The sequence below is a fragment of the Oncorhynchus masou genome, chromosome 5 (assembly GCF_036934945.1).
Source record: "Oncorhynchus masou masou isolate Uvic2021 chromosome 5, UVic_Omas_1.1, whole genome shotgun sequence".
NCBI classification, from domain to species: Eukaryota; Metazoa; Chordata; class Actinopteri; order Salmoniformes; family Salmonidae; genus Oncorhynchus; species Oncorhynchus masou.
In genome coordinates this window covers 21,560,553-21,583,977 of record NC_088216.1, presented here as the reverse complement: position 1 = coordinate 21,583,977, position 23,425 = coordinate 21,560,553, and the positions used below count along the sequence as shown (strand labels likewise).

Sequence of the window (23,425 nt, the reverse complement as noted above, 5' to 3'; positions counted from 1 at the left end):
TATAGTTCAGCAATAGTCCAGTAATAGTCCAGTAATAGTCCAATATAGTCCAGTATAGTCCAGTAATGTCCAGTAATGTCCAGTATAGTCCTGTAATAGTCCAGTATATAGTCCAGTATATAGTCCAGTAATAGTCCAGTATAGTCCAGTAATAGTTCAGTAGTAGGCCAGTATAGTCCAGTATATAGTCCAGTAGTAGTCCAGTAATAGTCCAGTATAGTCCAGTAATAGTCCAGTATAGTCCAGTATAGTCCAGTAATAGTCCAGTATAGTCCAGTATTGTCCAGTAATAATCCAGTAATAGTCTAGTAATAGTCCATTAATGTCCAGTATAGTCCAGTATAGTCCAGTATAGTCCAGTAATAGTCCAGTAATAGTCTAGTAATAGTCCATTAATGTCCAGTATAGTCCAGTATAGTCCAGTATAGTCCAGTAATAGTCCAGTAATAGTCCATTAATGTCCAGTATAGTCCAGTATAGTCCAGTATAGTCCAGTAATAGTCCAGTAATAGTCTAGTAATAGTCCATTAATGTCCAGTATTGTCCAGTATAGTCCAGTATAGTCCAGTATAGTCCAGTAATAGTCTAGTAATAGTCCATTAATGTCCAGTATTGTCCAGTATAGTCCAGTAATAGTCCAGTAATAGTCCAGTAATAGTCTAGTAATAGTCCATTAATGTCCAGTATAGGCCATTAATAGTCCAGTAATAGTCTAGTAATAGTCCATTAATGTCCAGTATAGTCCAGTATAGTCCAGTAATAGTCTAGTAATAGTCCATTAATGTCCAGTATAGTCCAGTATAGTCCAGTGTAGTCCAGTATAGTCCATTATAGTCCAGTGTAGTCCAGTATAGTCCAGTAATAGTCCAGTAATAGTCCATTAATAGTCCATTAATGTCCAGTATAGTCCAGTATAGTCCAGTATAGTCCAGTAATAGTCCAGTAATAGTCTAGTAATAGTCCATTAATGTCCAGTATAGTCCAGTATAGTCCAGTAATAGTCCAGTAATAGTCCAGTAATAGTCTAGTAATAGTCCATTAATGTCCAGTATAGTCCAGTATAGTCCAGTATAGTCCAGTAATAGTCCAGTAATAGTCCAGTATAGTCCAGTATAGTCCAGTAATAGTCCAGTAATAGTCTAGTAATAGTCCATTAATGTCCAGTATAGTCCAGTAATAGTCCAGTAATAGTCCAATATAGTCCAGTATAGTCCAGTAATGTCCAGTAATGTCCAGTATAGTCCTGTAATAGTCCAGTATATAGTCCAGTATATAGTCCAGTATAGTCCAGTAATAGTTCAGTAGTAGGCCAGTATAGTCCAGTATATAGTCCAGTAGTAGTCCAGTAATAGTCCAGTATAGTCCAGTAATAGTCCAGTATAGTCCAGTATAGTCCAGTAATAGTCCAGTATAGTCCAGTATAGTCCAGTAATAGTCCAGTAATAGTCTAGTAATAGTCCATTAATGTCCAGTATAGTCCAGTATAGTCCAGTATAGTCCAGTAATAGTCCAGTAATAGTCTAGTAATAGTCCATTAATGTCCAGTAATAGTCCAGTATAGTCCAGTAATAGTCCAGTAATAGTTTAGTATAGTCCAGTAATAGTCCAGTATAGTCCAGTAATAGTCCAGTATAGTCCAGTAATAGTCCAGTAATAGCCCAGTATAGTCCAGTATAGTCCAGGAATAGTCCAGTATAGTCCAGTAATAGTCCAGGAATAGCCCAGTAATAGTCCAATATAGTCCAATATAGTTCAGTAATGTCCAGTAATGTCCAGTATAGTCCAGTAATAATCCAGTATAGTCCAGTATATAGTCCAGTATAGTCCAGTAATAGTCAAGTATAGTCCAGTAATAGTCCAGTAGTAGGCCAGTACGGTCCAGTAATAGTCCAGTAATAGTCCAGTAATAGTCCAGTATAGTCTAGTAATAGTCCATTAATGTCCAGTATAGTCCAGTAATTGTCCAGTATAGTCTAGTAATAGTCCATTGATGTCTTGTATAGTCCAGTAATAGTCCAGTAATAGTCCAGTATAGTCCAGTAATAGTCCAGTAATAGTACAGTATAGTCCAGTAATAGTCCAGTAATAGTCCAGTAATAGTCCAGTATAGTCCAGTATAGTTCAGCAATAGTCCAGTAATAGTCCAGTAATAGTCCAATATAGTCCAGTATAGTCCAGTAATGTCCAGTAATGTCCAGTATAGTCCTGTAATAGTCCAGTATATAGTCCAGTATATAGTCCAGTAATAGTCCAGTATAGTCCAGTAATAGTTCAGTAGTAGGCCAGTATAGTCCAGTATATAGTCCAGTAGTAGTCCAGTAATAGTCCAGTATAGTCCAGTAATAGTCCATTATAGTCCAGTATAGTCCAGTAATAGTCCAGTATAGTCCAGTATTGTCCAGTAATAATCCAGTAATAGTCTAGTAATAGTCCATTAATGTCCAGTATAGTCCAGTATAGTCCAGTATAGTCCAGTAATAGTCCAGTAATAGTCTAGTAATAGTCCATTAATGTCCAGTATAGTCCAGTATAGTCCAGTATAGTCCAGTAATAGTCCAGTAATAGTCCATTAATGTCCAGTATAGTCCAGTATAGTCCAGTATAGTCCAGTAATAGTCCAGTAATAGTCTAGTAATAGTCCATTAATGTCCAGTATTGTCCAGTATAGTCCAGTATAGTCCAGTATAGTCCAGTAATAGTCTAGTAATAGTCCATTAATGTCCAGTATTGTCCAGTATAGTCCAGTAATAGTCCAGTAATAGTCCAGTAATAGTCTAGTAATAGTCCATTAATGTCCAGTATAGGCCATTAATAGTCCAGTAATAGTCTAGTAATAGTCCATTAATGTCCAGTATAGTCCAGTATAGTCCAGTAATAGTCTAGTAATAGTCCATTAATGTCCAGTATAGTCCAGTATAGTCCAGTGTAGTCCAGTATAGTCCATTATAGTCCAGTGTAGTCCAGTATAGTCCAGTAATAGTCCAGTAATAGTCCATTAATAGTCCATTAATGTCCAGTATAGTCAGTATAGTCCAGTATAGTCCAGTAATAGTCCAGTAATAGTCTAGTAATAGTCCATTAATGTCCAGTATAGTCCAGTATAGTCCAGTAATAGTCCAGTAATAGTCCAGTAATAGTCTAGTAATAGTCCATTAATGTCCAGTATAGTCCAGTATAGCCCAGTATAGTCCAGTAATAGTCCAGTAATAGTCCAGTATAGTCCAGTATAGTCCAGTAATAGTCCAGTAATAGTCTAGTAATAGTCCATTAATGTCCAGTATAGTCCAGTAATAGTCCAGTAATAGTCCAATATAGTCCAGTATAGTCCAGTAATGTCCAGTAATGTCCAGTATAGTCCTGTAATAGTCCAGTATATAGTCCAGTATATAGTCCAGTAATAGTCCAGTATAGTCCAGTAATAGTTCAGTAGTAGGCCAGTATAGTCCAGTATATAGTCCAGTAGTAGTCCAGTAATAGTCCAGTATAGTCCAGTAATAGTCCAGTATAGTCCAGTATAGTCCAGTAATAGTCCAGTATAGTCCAGTATAGTCCAGTAATAGTCCAGTAATAGTCTAGTAATAGTCCATTAATGTCCAGTATAGTCCAGTATAGTCCAGTAATAGTCCAGTAATAGTCTAGTAATAGTCCATTAATGTCCAGTATAGTCCAGTATAGTCCAGTATAGTCCAGTAATAGTCCAGTAATAGTCCATTAATGTCCAGTATAGTCCAGTATAGTCCAGTATAGTCCAGTATAGTCCAGTAATAGTCCAGTAATAGTCTAGTAATAGTCCAGTAATGTCCAGTATTGTCCAGTATAGTCCAGTATAGTCCAGTATAGTCCAGTAATAGTCTAGTAATAGTCCATTAATGTCCAGTATTGTCCAGTATAGTCCAGTAATAGTCCAGTAATAGTCTAGTAATAGTCCATTAATGTCCAGTATAGGCCATTAATAGTCCAGTAATAGTCTAGTAATAGTCCATTAATGTCCAGTATAGTCCAGTATAGTCCAGTAATAGTCTAGTAATAGTCCATTAATGTCCAGTATAGTCCAGTATAGTCCAGTGTAGTCCAGTATAGTCCATTATAGTCCAGTGTAGTCCAGTATAGTCCAGTAATAGTCCAGTAATAGTCCATTAATAGTCCATTAGTGTCCAGTATAGTCCAGTATAGTCCAGTATAGTCCAGTAATAGTCCAGTAATAGTCTAGTAATAGTCCATTAATGTCCAGTATAGTCCAGTATAGTCCAGTATAGTCCAGTAATAGTCCAGTAATAGTCCAGTAATAGTCTAGTAATAGTCCATTAATGTCCAGTATAGTCCAGTATAGTCCAGTATAGTCCAGTAATAGTCCAGTAATAGTCCAGTATAGTCCAGTATAGTCCAGTAATAGTCCAGTAATAGTCTAGTAATAGTCCATTAATGTCCAGTATAGTCCAGTAATAGTCCAGTAATAGTCCAGTAATAGTCTAGTAATAGTCCATTAATGTCCAGTATAGTCCAGTATAGTCCAGTATAGTCCAGTAATAGTCCAGTAATAGTCTAGTAATAGTCCATTAATGTCCAGTATAGTCCAGTATAGTCCAGTAATAGTGTAGTAATAGTCCATTAATGTCCAGTATAGTCCAGTGTAGTCCAGTATAGTCCAGTAATAGTCCAGTAATAGTCTAGTAATAGTACATTAATGTCCAGTATAGCCCAGTATAGTCCAGTATAATCCAGTATAGTCCAGTATAGTCCAGTAATAGTCCAGTAATAGTCTAGTAATAGTCCATTAATGTCCAGTATAGTCCAGTAATAGTCCAGTATAGTCCAGTAATAGTCCAGTATAGTCCAGTAATAGTCCAGTAATAGTGTAGTAATAGTCCATTAATGTCCAGTATAGTCCAGTATAGTCCAGTATAGTCCAGTAATAGTCCAGTAATAGTCCAGTAATAGTCTAGTAATAGTCCAGTATAGTCCAGTAATAGTCCAGTATAGTCCAGTATAGTCCAGTAATAGTTCAGTATCATCCAGTAATAGTCCAGTATAGTCCAGTAATAGTCCAGTAATAGTTTAGTATAGTCCAGTAATAGTCCAGTATAGTCCAGTAATAGTCCAGTATAGTCCAGTAATAGTCCAGTAATAGCCCAGTATAGTCCAGTATAGTCCAGGAATAGTCCAGTATAGTCCAGTAATAGTCCAGGAATAGTCCAGTAATAGTCCAATATAGTCCAATATAGTTCAGTAATGTCCAGTAATGTCCAGTATAGTCCAGTAATAATCCAGTATAGTCCAGTATATAGTCCAGTATAGTCCAGTAATAGTCAAGTATAGTCCAGTAATAGTCCAGTAGTAGGCCAGTACGGTCCAGTAATAGTCCAGTAATAGTCCAGTAATAGTCCAGTATAGTCTAGTAATAGTCCATTAATGTCCAGTATAGTCCAGTAATTGTCCAGTATAGTCTAGTAATAGTCCATTGATGTCCAGTATAGTCCAGTAATAGTCCAGTAATAGTCCAGTAATAGTCCAGTATAGTCCAGTAATAGTCCAGTAATAGTACAGTATAGTCCAGTAATAGTCCAGTAATAGTCCAGTAATAGTCCAGTATAGTCCAGTATAGTTCAGCAATAGTCCAGTAATAGTCCAGTAATAGTCCAATATAGTCCAGTATAGTCCAGTAATGTCCAGTAATGTCCAGTATAGTCCTGTAATAGTCCAGTATATAGTCCAGTATATAGTCCAGTAATAGTCCAGTATAGTCCAGTAATAGTTCAGTAGTAGGCCAGTATAGTCCAGTATATAGTCCAGTAGTAGTCCAGTAATAGTCCAGTATAGTCCAGTAATAGTCCAGTATAGTCCAGTATAGTCCAGTAATAGTCCAGTATAGTCCAGTATTGTCCAGTAATAATCCAGTAATAGTCTAGTAATAGTCCATTAATGTCCAGTATAGTCCAGTATAGTCCAGTATAGTCCAGTAATAGTCCAGTAATAGTCTAGTAATAGTCCATTAATGTCCAGTATTGTCCAGTATAGTCCAGTATAGTCCAGTATAGTCCAGTAATAGTCTAGTAATAGTCCATTAATGTCCAGTATTGTCCAGTATAGTCCAGTAATAGTCCAGTAATAGTCCAGTAATAGTCTAGTAATAGTCCATTAATGTCCAGTATTGTCCAGTATAGTCCAGTAATAGTCCAGTAATAGTCCAGTAATAGTCTAGTAATAGTCCATTAATGTCCAGTATAGGCCATTAATAGTCCAGTAATAGTCTAGTAATAGTCCATTAATGTCCAGTATAGTCCAGTATAGTCCAGTAATAGTCCAGTAATAGTCCAGTAATAGTCCAGTAATAGTCTAGTAATAGTCCATTAATGTCCAGTATTGTCCAGTATAGTCCAGTAATAGTCCAGTAATAGTCCAGTAATAGTCTAGTAATAGTCCATTAATGTCCAGTATAGGCCATTAATAGTCCAGTAATAGTCTAGTAATAGTCCATTAATGTCCAGTATAGTCCAGTATAGTCCAGTGTAGTCCAGTATAGTCCATTATAGTCCAGTGTAGTCCAGTATAGTCCAGTAATAGTCCAGTAATAGTCCATTAATAGTCCATTAATGTCCAGTATAGTCCAGTATAGTCCAGTATAGTCCAGTAATAGTCCAGTAATAGTCTAGTAATAGTCCATTAATGTCCAGTATAGTCCAGTATAGTCCAGTAATAGTCCAGTAATAGTCCAGTAATAGTCTAGTAATAGTCCATTAATGTCCAGTATAGTCCAGTATAGTCCAGTATAGTCCAGTAATAGTCCAGTAATAGTCCAGTATAGTCCAGTATAGTCCAGTAATAGTCCAGTAATAGTCTAGTAATAGTCCATTAATGTCCAGTATAGTCCAGTAATAGTCCAGTAATAGTCCAATATAGTCCAGTATAGTCCAGTAATGTCCAGTATAGTCCTGTAATAGTCCAGTATATAGTCCAGTATATAGTCCAGTATAGTCCAGTAATAGTTCAGTAGTAGGCCAGTATAGTCCAGTATATAGTCCAGTAGTAGTCCAGTAATAGTCCAGTATAGTCCAGTAATAGTCCAGTATAGTCCAGTATAGTCCAGTAATAGTCCAGTATAGTCCAGTATAGTCCAGTAATAGTCCAGTAATAGTCTAGTAATAGTCCATTAATGTCCAGTATAGTCCAGTATAGTCCAGTATAGTCCAGTAATAGTCCAGTAATAGTCTAGTAATAGTCCATTAATGTCCAGTAATAGTCCAGTATAGTCCAGTAATAGTCCAGTAATAGTTTAGTATAGTCCAGTAATAGTCCAGTATAGTCCAGTAATAGTCCAGTATAGTCCAGTAATAGTCCAGTAATAGCCCAGTATAGTCCAGTATAGTCCAGGAATAGTCCAGTATAGTCCAGTAATAGTCCAGGAATAGTCCAGTAATAGTCCAATATAGTCCAATATAGTTCAGTAATGTCCAGTAATGTCCAGTATAGTCCAGTAATAATCCAGTATAGTCCAGTATATAGTCCAGTATAGTCCAGTAATAGTCAAGTATAGTCCAGTAATAGTCCAGTAGTAGGCCAGTACGGTCCAGTAATAGTCCAGTAATAGTCCAGTAATAGTCCAGTATAGTCTAGTAATAGTCCATTAATGTCCAGTATAGTCCAGTAATTGTCCAGTATAGTCTAGTAATAGTCCATTGATGTCCAGTATAGTCCAGTAATAGTCCAGTAATAGTCCAGTAATAGTCCAGTATAGTCCAGTAATAGTCCAGTAATAGTACAGTATAGTCCAGTAATAGTCCAGTAATAGTCCAGTAATAGTCCAGTATAGTCCAGTATAGTTCAGCAATAGTCCAGTAATAGTCCAGTAATAGTCCAATATAGTCTAGTATAGTCCAGTAATGTCCAGTAATGTCCAGTATAGTCCTGTAATAGTCCAGTATATAGTCCAGTATATAGTCCAGTAATAGTCCAGTATAGTCCAGTAATAGTTCAGTAGTAGGCCAGTATAGTCCAGTATATAGTCCAGTAGTAGTCCAGTAATAGTCCAGTATAGTCCAGTAATAGTCCAGTATAGTCCAGTATAGTCCAGTAATAGTCCAGTATAGTCCAGTATTGTCCAGTAATAATCCAGTAATAGTCTAGTAATAGTCCATTAATGTCCAGTATAGTCCAGTATAGTCCAGTATAGTCCAGTAATAGTCCAGTAATAGTCTAGTAATAGTCCATTAATGTCCAGTATAGTCCAGTACAGTCCAGTATAGTCCAGTAATAGTCCAGTAATAGTCCATTAATGTCCAGTATAGTCCAGTATAGTCCAGTATAGTCCAGTAATAGTCCAGTAATAGTCTAGTAATAGTCCATTAATGTCCAGTATTGTCCAGTATAGTCCAGTATAGTCCAGTATAGTCCAGTAATAGTCTAGTAATAGTCCATTAATGTCCAGTATTGTCCAGTATAGTCCAGTAATAGTCCAGTAATAGTCCAGTAATAGTCTAGTAATAGTCCATTAATGTCCAGTATAGGCCATTAATAGTCCAGTAATAGTCTAGTAATAGTCCATTAATGTCCAGTATAGTCCAGTATAGTCCAGTAATAGTCTAGTAATAGTCCATTAATGTCCAGTATAGTCCAGTATAGTCCAGTGTAGTCCAGTATAGTCCATTATAGTCCAGTGTAGTCCAGTATAGTCCAGTAATAGTCCAGTAATAGTCCATTAATAGTCCATTAATGTCCAGTATAGTCCAGTATAGTCCAGTATAGTCCAGTAATAGTCCAGTAATAGTCTAGTAATAGTCCATTAATGTCCAGTATAGTCCAGTATAGTCCAGTAATAGTCCAGTAATAGTCCAGTAATAGTCTAGTAATAGTCCATTAATGTCCAGTATAGTCCAGTATAGTCCAGTATAGTCCAGTAATAGTCCAGTAATAGTCCAGTATAGTCCAGTATAGTCCAGTAATAGTCCAGTAATAGTCTAGTAATAGTCCATTAATGTCCAGTATAGTCCAGTAATAGTCCAGTAATAGTCCAATATAGTCCAGTATAGTCCAGTAATGTCCAGTAATGTCCAGTATAGTCCAGTAATAGTCCAGTAATAGTCTAGTAATAGTCCATTAATGTCCAGTATAGTCCAGTAATAGTCCAGTAATAGTCCAATATAGTCCAGTATAGTCCAGTAATGTCCAGTATAGTCCTGTAATAGTCCAGTATATAGTCCAGTATATAGTCCAGTATAGTCCAGTAATAGTTCAGTAGTAGGCCAGTATAGTCCAGTATATAGTCCAGTAGTAGTCCAGTAATAGTCCAGTATAGTCCAGTAATAGTCCAGTATAGTCCAGTATAGTCCAGTAATAGTCCAGTATAGTCCAGTATAGTCCAGTAATAGTCCAGTAATAGTCTAGTAATAGTCCATTAATGTCCAGTATAGTCCAGTATAGTCCAGTATAGTCCAGTAATAGTCCAGTAATAGTCTAGTAATAGTCCATTAATGTCCAGTAATAGTCCAGTATAGTCCAGTAATAGTCCAGTAATAGTTTAGTATAGTCCAGTAATAGTCCAGTATAGTCCAGTAATAGTCCAGTATAGTCCAGTAATAGTCCAGTAATAGCCCAGTATAGTCCAGTATAGTCCAGGAATAGTCCAGTATAGTCCAGTAATAGTCCAGGAATAGTCCAGTAATAGTCCAATATAGTCCAATATAGTTCAGTAATGTCCAGTAATGTCCAGTATAGTCCAGTAATAATCCAGTATAGTCCAGTATATAGTCCAGTATAGTCCAGTAATAGTCAAGTATAGTCCAGTAATAGTCCAGTAGTAGGCCAGTACGGTCCAGTAATAGTCCAGTAATAGTCCAGTAATAGTCCAGTATAGTCTAGTAATAGTCCATTAATGTCCAGTATAGTCCAGTAATTGTCCAGTATAGTCTAGTAATAGTCCATTGATGTCCAGTATAGTCCAGTAATAGTCCAGTAATAGTCCAGTAATAGTCCAGTATAGTCCAGTAATAGTCCAGTAATAGTACAGTATAGTCCAGTAATAGTCCAGTAATAGTCCAGTAATAGTCCAGTATAGTCCAGTATAGTTCAGCAATAGTCCAGTAATAGTCCAGTAATAGTCCAATATAGTCTAGTATAGTCCAGTAATGTCCAGTAATGTCCAGTATAGTCCTGTAATAGTCCAGTATATAGTCCAGTATATAGTCCAGTAATAGTCCAGTATAGTCCAGTAATAGTTCAGTAGTAGGCCAGTATAGTCCAGTATATAGTCCAGTAGTAGTCCAGTAATAGTCCAGTATAGTCCAGTAATAGTCCAGTATAGTCCAGTATAGTCCAGTAATAGTCCAGTATAGTCCAGTATTGTCCAGTAATAATCCAGTAATAGTCTAGTAATAGTCCATTAATGTCCAGTATAGTCCAGTATAGTCCAGTATAGTCCAGTAATAGTCCAGTAATAGTCTAGTAATAGTCCATTAATGTCCAGTATAGTCCAGTACAGTCCAGTATAGTCCAGTAATAGTCCAGTAATAGTCCATTAATGTCCAGTATAGTCCAGTATAGTCCAGTATAGTCCAGTAATAGTCCAGTAATAGTCTAGTAATAGTCCATTAATGTCCAGTATTGTCCAGTATAGTCCAGTATAGTCCAGTATAGTCCAGTAATAGTCTAGTAATAGTCCATTAATGTCCAGTATTGTCCAGTATAGTCCAGTAATAGTCCAGTAATAGTCCAGTAATAGTCTAGTAATAGTCCATTAATGTCCAGTATAGGCCATTAATAGTCCAGTAATAGTCTAGTAATAGTCCATTAATGTCCAGTATAGTCCAGTATAGTCCAGTAATAGTCTAGTAATAGTCCATTAATGTCCAGTATAGTCCAGTATAGTCCAGTGTAGTCCAGTATAGTCCATTATAGTCCAGTGTAGTCCAGTATAGTCCAGTAATAGTCCAGTAATAGTCCATTAATAGTCCATTAATGTCCAGTATAGTCCAGTATAGTCCAGTATAGTCCAGTAATAGTCCAGTAATAGTCTAGTAATAGTCCATTAATGTCCAGTATAGTCCAGTATAGTCCAGTAATAGTCCAGTAATAGTCCAGTAATAGTCTAGTAATAGTCCATTAATGTCCAGTATAGTCCAGTATAGTCCAGTATAGTCCAGTAATAGTCCAGTAATAGTCCAGTATAGTCCAGTATAGTCCAGTAATAGTCCAGTAATAGTCTAGTAATAGTCCATTAATGTCCAGTATAGTCCAGTAATAGTCCAGTAATAGTCCAATATAGTCCAGTATAGTCCAGTAATGTCCAGTAATGTCCAGTATAGTCCTGTAATAGTCCAGTATATAGTCCAGTATATAGTCCAGTATAGTCCAGTAATAGTTCAGTAGTAGGCCAGTATAGTCCAGTATATAGTCCAGTAGTAGTCCAGTAATAGTCCAGTATAGTCCAGTAATAGTCCAGTATAGTCCAGTATAGTCCAGTAATAGTCCAGTATAGTCCAGTATAGTCCAGTAATAGTCCAGTAATAGTCTAGTAATAGTCCATTAATGTCCAGTATAGTCCAGTATAGTCCAGTATAGTCCAGTAATAGTCCAGTAATAGTCTAGTAATAGTCCATTAATGTCCAGTAATAGTCCAGTATAGTCCAGTAATAGTCCAGTAATAGTTTAGTATAGTCCAGTAATAGTCCAGTATAGTCCAGTAATAGTCCAGTATAGTCCAGTAATAGTCCAGTAATAGCCCAGTATAGTCCAGTATAGTCCAGGAATAGTCCAGTATAGTCCAGTAATAGTCCAGGAATAGTCCAGTAATAGTCCAATATAGTCCAATATAGTTCAGTAATGTCCAGTAATGTCCAGTATAGTCCAGTAATAATCCAGTATAGTCCAGTATATAGTCCAGTATAGTCCAGTAATAGTCAAGTATAGTCCAGTAATAGTCCAGTAGTAGGCCAGTACGGTCCAGTAATAGTCCAGTAATAGTCCAGTAATAGTCCAGTATAGTCTAGTAATAGTCCATTAATGTCCAGTATAGTCCAGTAATTGTCCAGTATAGTCTAGCAATAGTCCATTGATGTCCAGTATAGTCCAGTAATAGTCCAGTAATAGTCCAGTAATAGTCCAGTATAGTCCAGTAATAGTCCAGTAATAGTACAGTATAGTCCAGTAATAGTCCAGTAATAGTCTAGTAATAGTCCATTAATGTCCAGTAATAGTCCAGTATAGTCCAGTAATAGTCCAGTAATAGTTTAGTATAGTCCAGTAATAGTCCAGTATAGTCCAGTAATAGTCCAGTATAGTCCAGTAATAGTCCAGTAATAGCCCAGTATAGTCCAGTATAGTCCAGGAATAGTCCAGTATAGTCCAGTAATAGTCCAGGAATAGTCCAGTAATAGTCCAATATAGTCCAATATAGTTCAGTAATGTCCAGTAATGTCCAGTATAGTCCAGTAATAATCCAGTATAGTCCAGTATATAGTCCAGTATAGTCCAGTAATAGTCAAGTATAGTCCAGTAATAGTCCAGTAGTGGGCCAGTACGGTCCAGTAATAGTCCAGTAATAGTCCAGTAATAGTCCAGTATAGTCTAGTAATAGTCCATTAATGTCCAGTATAGTCCAGTAATTGTCCAGTATAGTCTAGTAATAGTCCATTGATGTCCAGTATAGTCCAGTAATAGTCCAGTAATAGTCCAGTAATAGTCCAGTATAGTCCAGTAATAGTCCAGTAATAGTACAGTATAGTCCAGTAATAGTCCAGTAATAGTCCAGTAATAGTCCAGTATAGTCCAGTATAGTTCAGCAATAGTCCAGTAATAGTCCAGTAATAGTCCAATATAGTCCAGTATAGTCCAGTAATGTCCAGTAATGTCCAGTATAGTCCTGTAATAGTCCAGTATATAGTCCAGTATATAGTCCAGTAATAGTCCAGTATAGTCCAGTAATAGTTCAGTAGTAGGCCAGTATAGTCCAGTATATAGTCCAGTAGTAGTCCAGTAATAGTCCAGTATAGTCCAGTAATAGTCCAGTATAGTCCAGTATAGTCCAGTAATAGTCCAGTATAGTCCAGTATTGTCCAGTAATAATCCAGTAATAGTCTAGTAATAGTCCATTAATGTCCAGTATAGTCCAGTATAGTCCAGTATAGTCCAGTAATAGTCCAGTAATAGTCTAGTAATAGTCCATTAATGTCCAGTATAGTTCAGTATAGTCCAGTATAGTCCAGTAATAGTCCAGTAATAGTCCATTAATGTCCAGTATAGTCCAGTATAGTCCAGTATAGTCCAGTAATAGTCCAGTAATAGTCTAGTAATAGTCCATTAATGTCCAGTATTGTCCAGTATAGTCCAGTATAGTCCAGTATAGTCCAGTAATAGTCTAGTAATAGTCCATTAATGTCCAGTATTGTCCAGTATAGTCCAGTAATAGTCCAGTAATAGTCCAGTAATAGTCTAGTAATAGTCCATTAATGTCCAGTATAGGCCATTAATAGTCCAGTAATAGTCTAGTAATAGTCCATTAATGTCCAGTATAGTCCAGTATAGTCCAGTAATAGTCTAGTAATAGTCCATTAATGTCCAGTATAGTCCAGTATAGTCCAGTGTAGTCCAGTATAGTCCATTATAGTCCAGTGTAGTCCAGTATAGTCCAGTAATAGTCCAGTAATAGTCCATTAATAGTCCATTAATGTCCAGTATAGTCCAGTATAGTCCAGTATAGTCCAGTAATAGTCCAGTAATAGTCTAGTAATAGTCCATTAATGTCCAGTATAGTCCAGTATAGTCCAGTAATAGTCCAGTAATAGTCCAGTAATAGTCTAGTAATAGTCCATTAATGTCCAGTATAGTCCAGTATAGTCCAGTATAGTCCAGTAATAGTCCAGTAATAGTCCAGTATAGTCCAGTATAGTCCAGTAATAGTCCAGTAATAGTCTAGTAATAGTCCATTAATGTCCAGTATAGTCCAGTAATAGTCCAGTAATAGTCCAATATAGTCCAGTATAGTCCAGTAATGTCCAGTAATGTCCAGTATAGTCCTGTAATAGTCCAGTATATAGTCCAGTATATAGTCCAGTATAGTCCAGTAATAGTTCAGTAGTAGGCCAGTATAGTCCAGTATATAGTCCAGTAGTAGTCCAGTAATAGTCCAGTATAGTCCAGTAATAGTCCAGTATAGTCCAGTATAGTCCAGTAATAGTCCAGTATAGGTCCAGTATAGCCCAGTAATAGTCCAGTAATAGTCTAGTAATAGTCCATTAATGTCCAGTATAGTCCAGTATAGTCCAGTATAGTCCAGTAATAGTCCAGTAATAGTCTAGTAATAGTCCATTAATGTCCAGTAATAGTCCAGTATAGTCCAGTAATAGTCCAGTAATAGTTTAGTATAGTCCAGTAATAGTCCAGTATAGTCCAGTAATAGTCCAGTATAGTCCAGTAATAGTCCAGTAATAGCCCAGTATAGTCCAGTATAGTCCAGGAATAGTCCAGTATAGTCCAGTAATAGTCCAGGAATAGCCCAGTAATAGTCCAATATAGTCCAATATAGTTCAGTAATGTCCAGTAATGTCCAGTATAGTCCAGTAATAATCCAGTATAGTCCAGTATATAGTCCAGTATAGTCCAGTAATAGTCAAGTATAGTCCAGTAATAGTCCAGTAGTAGGCCAGTACGGTCCAGTAATAGTCCAGTAATAGTCCAGTAATAGTCCAGTATAGTCTAGTAATAGTCCATTAATGTCCAGTATAGTCCAGTAATTGTCCAGTATAGTCTAGTAATAGTCCATTGATGTCTTGTATAGTCCAGTAATAGTCCAGTAATAGTCCAGTAATAGTCCAGTATAGTCCAGTAAGAGTCCAGTAATAGTACAGTATAGTCCAGTAATAGTCCAGTAATAGTCCAGTAATAGTCCAGTATAGTCCAGTATAGTTCAGCAATAGTCCAGTATAGTCCTGTAATAGTCCAGTATATAGTCCAGTATATAGTCCAGTAATAGTCCAGTATAGTCCAGTAATAGTTCAGTAGTAGGCCAGTATAGTCCAGTATATAGTCCAGTAATGTCCAGTAATGTCCAGTATAGTCCTGTAATAGTCCAGTATATAGTCCAGTATATAGTCCAGTAATAGTCCAGTATAGTCCAGTAATAGTTCAGTAGTAGGCCAGTATAGTCCAGTATATAGTCCAGTAGTAGTCCAGTAATAGTCCAGTATAGTCCAGTAATAGTCCAGTATAGTCCAGTATAGTCCAGTAATAGTCCAGTATAGTCCAGTATTGTCCAGTAATAATCCAGTAATAGTCTAGTAATAGTCCATTAATGTCCAGTATAGTCCAGTATAGTCCAGTATAGTCCAGTAATAGTCCAGTAATAGTCTAGTAATAGTCCATTAATGTCCAGTATAGTCCAGTATAGTCCAGTATAGTCCAGTAATAGTCCAGTAATAGTCCATTAATGTCCAGTATAGTCCAGTATAGTCCAGTATAGTCCAGTAATAGTCCAGTAATAGTCTAGTAATAGTCCATTAATGTCCAGTATTGTCCAGTATAGTCCAGTATAGTCCAGTATAGTCCAGTAATAGTCTAGTAATAGTCCATTAATGTCCAGTATAGTCCAGTATAGTCCAGTAATAGTCCAGTAATAGTCCAGTAATAGTCTAGTAATAGTCCATTAATGTCCAGTATAGTCCAGTATAGTCCAGTATAGTCCAGTAATAGTCCAGTAATAGTCCAGTATAGTCCAGTATAGTCCAGTAATAGTCCAGTAATAGTCTAGTAATAGTCCATTAATGTCCAGTATAGTCCAGTAATAGTCCAGTAATAGTCCAATATAGTCCAGTATAGTCCAGTAATGTCCAGTAATGTCCAGTATAGTCCTGTAATAGTCCAGTATATAGTCCAGTATATAGTCCAGTAATAGTCCAGTATAGTCCAGTAATAGTTCAGTAGTAGGCCAGTATAGTCCAGTATATAGTCCAGTAGTAGTCCAGTAATAGTCCAGTATAGTCCAGTAATAGTCCAGTATAGTCCAGTATAGTCCAGTAATAGTCCAGTATAGTCCAGTATAGTCCAGTAATAGTCCAGTAATAGTCTAGTAATAGTCCATTAATGTCCAGTATAGTCCAGTATAGTCCAGTATAGTCCAGTAATAGTCCAGTAATAGTCTAGTAATAGTCCATTAATGTCCAGTATAGTCCAGTATAGTCCAGTATAGTCCAGTAATAGTCCAGTAATAGTCCATTAATGTCCAGTATAGTCCAGTATAGTCCAGTAATAGTCCAGTAATAGTCTAGTAATAGTCCATTAATGTCCAGTATTGTCCAGTATAGTCCAGTATAGTCCAGTATAGTCCAGTAATAGTCTAGTAATAGTCCATTAATGTCCAGTATTGTCCAGTATAGTCCAGTAATAGTCCAGTAATAGTCTAGTAATAGTCCATTAATGTCCAGTATAGGCCATTAATAGTCCAGTAATAGTCTAGTAATAGTCCATTAATGTCCAGTATAGTCCAGTATAGTCCAGTAATAGTCTAGTAATAGTCCATTAATGTCCAGTATAGTCCAGTATAGTCCAGTGTAGTCCAGTATAGTCCATTATAGTCCAGTGTAGTCCAGTATAGTCCAGTAATAGTCCAGTAATAGTCCATTAATAGTCCATTAATGTCCAGTATAGTCCAGTATAGTCCAGTATAGTCCAGTAATAGTCCAGTAATAGTCTAGTAATAGTCCATTAATGTCCAGTATAGTCCAGTATAGTCCAGTATAGTCCAGTAATAGTCCAGTAATAGTCCAGTAATAGTCTAGTAATAGTCCATTAATGTCCAGTATAGTCCAGTATAGTCCAGTATAGTCCAGTAATAGTCCAGTAATAGTCCAGTATAGTCCAGTATAGTCCAGTAATAGTCCAGTAATAGTCTAGTAATAGTCCATTAATGTCCAGTATAGTCCAGTAATAGTCCAGTAATAGTCCAGTAATAGTCTAGTAATAGTCCATTAATGTCCAGTATAGTCCAGTATAGTCCAGTATAGTCCAGTAATAGTCCAGTAATAGTCTAGTAATAGTCCATTAATGTCCAGTATAGTCCAGTATAGTCCAGTAATAGTGTAGTAATAGTCCATTAATGTCCAGTATAGTCCAGTGTAGTCCAGTATAGTCCAGTAATAGTCCAGTAATAGTCTAGTAATAGTACATTAATGTCCAGTATAGCCCAGTATAGTCCAGTATAATACAGTATAGTCCAGTATAGTCCAGTAATAGTCCAGTAATAGTCTAGTAATAGTCCATTAATGTCCAGTATAGTCCAGTAATAGTCCAGTATAGTCCAGTAATAGTCCAGTATAGTCCAGTAATAGTCCAGTAATAGTGTAGTAATAGTCCATTAATGTCCAGTATAGTCCAGTATAGTCCAGTATAGTCCAGTAATAGTCCAGTAATAGTCCAGTAATAGTCTAGTAATAGTCCAGTATAGTCCAGTAATAGTCCAGTATAGTCCAGTAGTTGTCTAGCATAGTCCAGTAATAGTCCAGTATAGTCCAGTAATAGTCCAGTAATAGTCCAGTAATAGTCCAGTATAGTCCAGTATATTCCAGTGTAGACCCAGCATATATCCAGTACTCACAGAGAGCTTTCCAGGCAGGATGACAGGGAGGGCTCTGAGGGTAGCAGGGCTGGTGGGGGACATGACCGATATGGAGGGACGCTCCATCTTCTGAGACTCAAAGGAACTGGAGCCCGCTGACAGGGGAAAGAACCAGGATATGAAAGACGGTATATTAACTGTATATTAACACCAATTAACTATGCCGTTTTGTTCATCAAGGAAAACCTAAGCTTTGTTGGCACTTACTCGATTCTAAAGGAGGATGTGATGTTTCTGGAATTCTTGGTATGTCTCTGTGAGATGGGAGGAAGATTACATCAAACGTTTGCACAGACCTCTGCAATAGCCACTGACCAACAGCCATCACCAACCCCCATTTGATACAGAGTGCCAGCACATACAATACCTCAATCGTATGTTTGTTTGTATCAAAAAGGAAAAACACAGACACGGTTAGAGAGCGGTAGTTCATACCCACGTGGGGGAGAGACGTATGGGTTGAGAGAAGAGAGGGAACTTGCCTTATAAGGGTTTCTCTAAGGTCTAGGATGTTAGGGGTTACATCGGGGTGAGGCCACAGGGAAGGACTACCGTACAACATAGTGGTCACTATGTCCACAATACGTATGTACTTACTGATACGCTCTATACACCTTTCTCAAGAAGTTATTGGAAATGATGCGGTGGATAGATCTTTTAGGTAAAGAAGACAATGGCCGTCAACATTTCACTTCAAAATTAGAAATAGTCAGAAAAGGGCCCACAACAGTCGCAATATAGTAATAATGGTTCAAAATGGCAAACGCAGTGCAAAATAGTCACACAATAGTTGCAGTGTATCGCACAACGATTCCAAAATGGGAATTTAGCATTTCACACAGGAAGTCAGTCTTACCCAATAGGCCTTGAGACAACTATTTCCACTTGAGGCTCCGCCTTGGATTCCAGAATGATGTTGTACACTTCCTTCTTGGTTGCTCCCGGCAACGACTTCCCGTTCCACTGCAGTACCTCATCACCTGGAAAACAGGAAACAAGATGGCCAACATTAAAACAGCTGATTCATGGGTAAGCATGGAGCCTAGGTTAAAGATAACAAAGGTTAAGGCAATGTTATAATTCCTTGCAGAAGTGTTAGAAAATAAACAAAATCATTGGACCAGCGCCGGAGTGAAAATGACTAGAAGTGAATGTTACCAGTTACCAGTTCACCATCAAAGTGGAAAATAAACACAATCGTAGTGTACTCAGCAAACTAAAGCAGAATTGTTTAACTTCTTCGATATAGGGGGCGTTTTTTAAATTTTTGGATAGAAAAACATTCCCGTTTTAAAAAGATATTTTGTCACGAAAAGATGCTTGCCTATGCATATAATTGACAGCTTTGGAAAGAAAACACTCTGACGTTTCCAAAACTGCAAAGATATTGTCTGTGAGTGCCACAGAACTAATGCTACAGGCGAAACCAAGATGAAAGGTCATACAGGAAATGCCCCAGATTTTGAATGCACTGTGTTCCAATGTCTCCTTATATGGCTGTGAATGCGCCAGGAATGAGCCTACACTTTCTGTCGTTTCCCCAACGTGTCTGCAGCATTGTGACGTATTTGTAGGCATATCATTGGAAGATTGACCATAAGAGACTACATTTACTAGGTGTCCGCTTGGTGTCCTCCGTCGAAATTATTGCGCAATCTCCAGCTGCGTCCACTTTTCCATTTGGTTCAGAGGAGAAAGGCAACTGCCACGAATGATTTATCATCCAATAGATATGTGAAAAACGCCTTGAGGATTGATTCTAAACAACGTTTGCCATGTTTCTGTCGATATTATGGAGTTAATTTGGAAAAAAGTTTGGCGTTGTAATGACTGAATTTTTAGCCAAACGTGATGAACAAAACGGAGCGATTTCTCCTACACAAATAATATTTTTGGAAAAACTGAACATTTGCTATCTAACTGAGAGTCTCCTCATTGAAAACATCCAAAGTTCTTCAAAGGCAAATTATTTTATTTGAATGCTTTTCTTGTTTTTGTGAAAATGTTGCCTGCTGAATGCTAGGCTTAATGCTGTGCTAGCTATCAATACTCTTACACAAATGCTTGTGTAGCTATGGTTGAAAAGCATATTTTGAAAATCTGAGATGACAGTGTTGTTAACATAAGGCTAAGCTTGTGAGCCAATATATTTATTTCATTTCATTTGCGATTTTCATGAATAGTTAACGTTGCTTTATGCTAATGAGCTTGAGGCTATGATTATGCTCCCGGATACGGGATTGCTCGACGCTAGAGGTTAACTGTCATTCAATTTATTTAAATTTTTTCAAATGATCTACATCTACTTTATTACTTGATGTCCCGACCACTGGTTTTCAAAGCCAATTCTGTAGAATCAGCAACAGCGCTGGTCAAATGAATGTGTTTGTTTTCTAACTCTGGCGCATGGAATTATTACGTTGTCCTAACCTCTATTTTTTCAACCTAGCCTGGCGCTTTACTGAACAACCTCTGTTCACAACACAAAGTGTTCAGGTAGAAATGGTAGATTTTCTCAGCTCAAAAAGAACACACAGACAATCTCACAGAGCCCCCAGACTGACGACACTTCTCCACCAGATAACCCTGAACGTCTGAATGTTGTTTCTACATTGCTTACCAGCTCGCAGGTGGCCAACAATGTCCGCCAGACTTCCTTTCTTGACTTTGGTGATGAAGGCCCCCAGTCTCCCTGTCTCTGTCATCTTCCCACCCACAACCTAGAAGGGGAACAGAACATGGGCAGTTCAGACACAAGACCAAGAGCTCAGTACATAGAGATAACAGTGTAATTAAAACACTGCCCCTTGTGTTCAGTGCCAGTATCACCGAATATCCTGAGAAGGTACAAGGTCAGTATGAAGGTATCTGAATACTGTCCCAGCCCAGTACAAATCTACAGCATGTCCCCATAGTTTCCTTCATTATATACTCCTGTGGATAGTACACGAGCATCACTTACATTTCAGTCATTTAGCAGACACAGATCAACTTACAGGAGCAATTAGGGTTAAGTGCCTTGCGCCAGGGCACATCAACAGATTTTTTCCCACACCTAGTTGGCACGGAGATTCAAACCAGCAACCTTTCGGTTACTGGCCCAACGCTCTTAGCCGCGAGGCTACCTAATGTGGAGGTCAGACGTTAGAGACCCAAGTGGCCTCGGTACACGGGGATACACAGTGGTTAGTGTGGTAGTTTTCCCAGACTTCCTTTATCATACACAACCTTTGACAATACACCGTCACACATCTGAGCCTGGGTGCTCTGATGTCCTGCACCCAACGGTCTCAGTACACAATATACAGCGGTTAATGTGGTAACACTGTAGTGATTGAAAGGGATGCTGCTAGTGATTCCCTCTTACCTTTAACCCTAGTAAGGAGCCTGCCTCGCGGGGCATGGCCGACCTTTTGCTCAGAGTGATGCGTCCGATTAAGTGGTCGCCCTCCTTGGACGGCTGCCATGTCACTGGATGCTGTAGAGGGGGAGTCGGGGAGAGGGGGAGATTTAATTCCATCAGACAGAGAGAGAGGCAAAGAGGGAGAGACGGAGAGGGGAGAGTGGTAGAGAGGGGATATAGGTAGCGACAGAGAGGGAGAGGGGTGAGGGTAGGAAAGGTAAAAACAAGTTAGGGAGAGAAAGAGAAAGACAGAGAGTCTCTGCATCCCTTGTGAGGACAACTCTCCCACCCAGGCCAACTAGGAGGGACTTGCCCATCCACAATAAACACATACTATATCAATTTACACTCTAAGCAATTATGTCTAGTCTGGACTGTTTCTAATGTTGTAAGAATCTATATTTAGTCATGAATGGTGGGTAGAGTACGCCCACACACTTACACAGACACTGCGGGGAATGAAACTAATAGGGCAGAATGTGTGTGTGTGCATGCATGTGTGTGTGTGTGTGTGTGTGTCTGTGTGTGTGTGTCTATGCGTGCATTTGTGTGTGTGTCTGTGCGTGCGAGTCCTAGGGTGGTGAGTCTGAGTTGAGTCAGCTTAAGCAAAACCTAAATCTGTCACTTTCTCCTGAAACTTACATGCCACACAGCAGGATCCAGAGGATGGCAGTCCCAATCACCTGGAGAGAGAGCGAGAGAGCAATAGAGCATGAGAGCGAGAGAGCGAGAGAGAGCGATAGCGAGAGGTAGAGAGAGATAGAGAGAGAGAGAGTTAGAGAGTAGAGAGATCGAGAGAGGCAGATAGATAAGATACATAGAAAGTGATAAAGAGATTTAGAGATAGAGAGATTTAGACGGACTCTGCATGCAGAATTCTGGAAAAAAATAATATCCTTGTACAACCTAAAACACCAAATAATGCATGCAGAGCAGAATTAGGCCGATACCCACTAATTCTACAACCATCGAAAAGGAAGCGATTCCCAAACCTTCCTTAACAAAGCCATCACCTACAGAGAAATGAACATGGAGAAGAGCCCTGGGGTTCTGTTCACAAACACAAACAGACCCCACAGAGCCCCAGGACAGAAACACAATCAAACCCAATCAAATCATGAGAAAACAAAAAGATAATTATAACACATTGGAAAGAATGAACAAAAAAAAGATCAAACTAGAATGCCAAACAGAGAGTACACTAAACAGTAGCAGAATACCTGCCCACTGTGACAGACCCAAAATTAAGGAAATCTATGTACAGACTCAGTAAGCATAGCCTTGCTATTGAGAAATGCCACCGAAGGCAGATCTGCCTCTCAAGAGAAGACAGGCTATGTGCACACTGCCCACAAAATTAGGTGAAAGCTGCACTTCCTAACCTCCTGCCAAATGTATGACCATATTAGAGACACATACTATATTTCACTCAGATTTCACAGACCAACAAAGAATTTGAAAACAAATCCAACTTTGATAAACTCCCATATCTATTGGGTGAAATACCAGTGTGCAATCACAGCAGCAAGATTTGTGACCTGTTGCCATAAGAAAAGGGCAACCAGTGAAGAACAAGCAAACCTATTGTCACGTTCTGACCTTAGTTCCTTTATTATGTCTTTGTGTTAGTTTGGTCAGGGCGTGAATTGGGGTAGTATTAAGTTCTTATTTATTATGTTGTGTTTTGTGTTTGGCCTGGTATGGTTCTCAATTAGAGGCAGGTGTCGTTCGTTGTCTCTGATTGAGAATCATACTTAGGCAGCCTGTTTTCCCCATTTTAGTTGTGGGTGATTGTTTTCTGTCTCTGTGTCTTCACCAGACAGAACTGTTTAGTTTTCGTTCGTTCTCCTTGTTATTTTGTTTTTTGTGTTCAGTGTTAATAAATCTCAACATGGACACGTACCATGCTGCATATTGGTCCGATCCTTCATACTCCTCGTCAGAGGAAGACGAATCTCGTTACACGTATATTTGTGTTTATTTATTTTTCCTTTTGTACTTTAACTATTTGCACATCATTACAGCACTGCATATAGACATAATATGACATTTGAAATGTCTTTATTCTTTTGGAACTTCTGTAAGTTAAATGTTTACTGTACATTATTTTATTGTTTATTTAACTTTTGTTTATTATCTATTTCACTTGCTTTGGCAATGTAAACATGTGTTTCCCATGCCAATAAAGCCTGTTAATTGAAATTGAATTGAGAGAGAGAGAGAGAGAGAGAGAGAGAGAGAGAAGATAAACAGAAAGATAGAGAGAGTTAGAGACGGAGCGAGTTAGAGATGGAGAGAGTTAGAGACGGAGAGAGAGAGAGAGAGAGCGAGAGAGAGAGAGAGAGAGAGGTAAAAGCTAAAACGAGAAAGTCAGTTCCAGTCTCCATCAGACTAAGTCAACTCAGTCTAACACACCAGGAGACAAG

General features: G+C 38.0%; 1 protein-coding gene across 9 annotated transcripts in view; it reads right to left on the bottom strand.

Annotated features, from left to right (window-relative positions):
- Positions 1-23,425, bottom strand: part of LOC135536872 (regulating synaptic membrane exocytosis protein 2-like) — a 118,106-nt gene that overhangs the window by 37,126 nt on the left and 57,555 nt on the right. For all 9 annotated transcript variants that reach the window (XM_064963154.1, XM_064963103.1, XM_064963129.1 and 6 more), the window contains 6 exons: positions 21,642-21,682; positions 20,964-21,074; positions 20,217-20,316; positions 18,453-18,576; positions 17,804-17,850; positions 17,576-17,691 (listed from right to left, as the gene is read on the bottom strand). In XM_064963154.1, the coding sequence (XP_064819226.1) occupies positions 17,576-17,691; positions 17,804-17,850; positions 18,453-18,576; positions 20,217-20,316; positions 20,964-21,074; positions 21,642-21,682 (539 nt within the window). The remainder of the gene's footprint in view (positions 1-17,575; positions 17,692-17,803; positions 17,851-18,452; positions 18,577-20,216; positions 20,317-20,963; positions 21,075-21,641; positions 21,683-23,425) is intronic.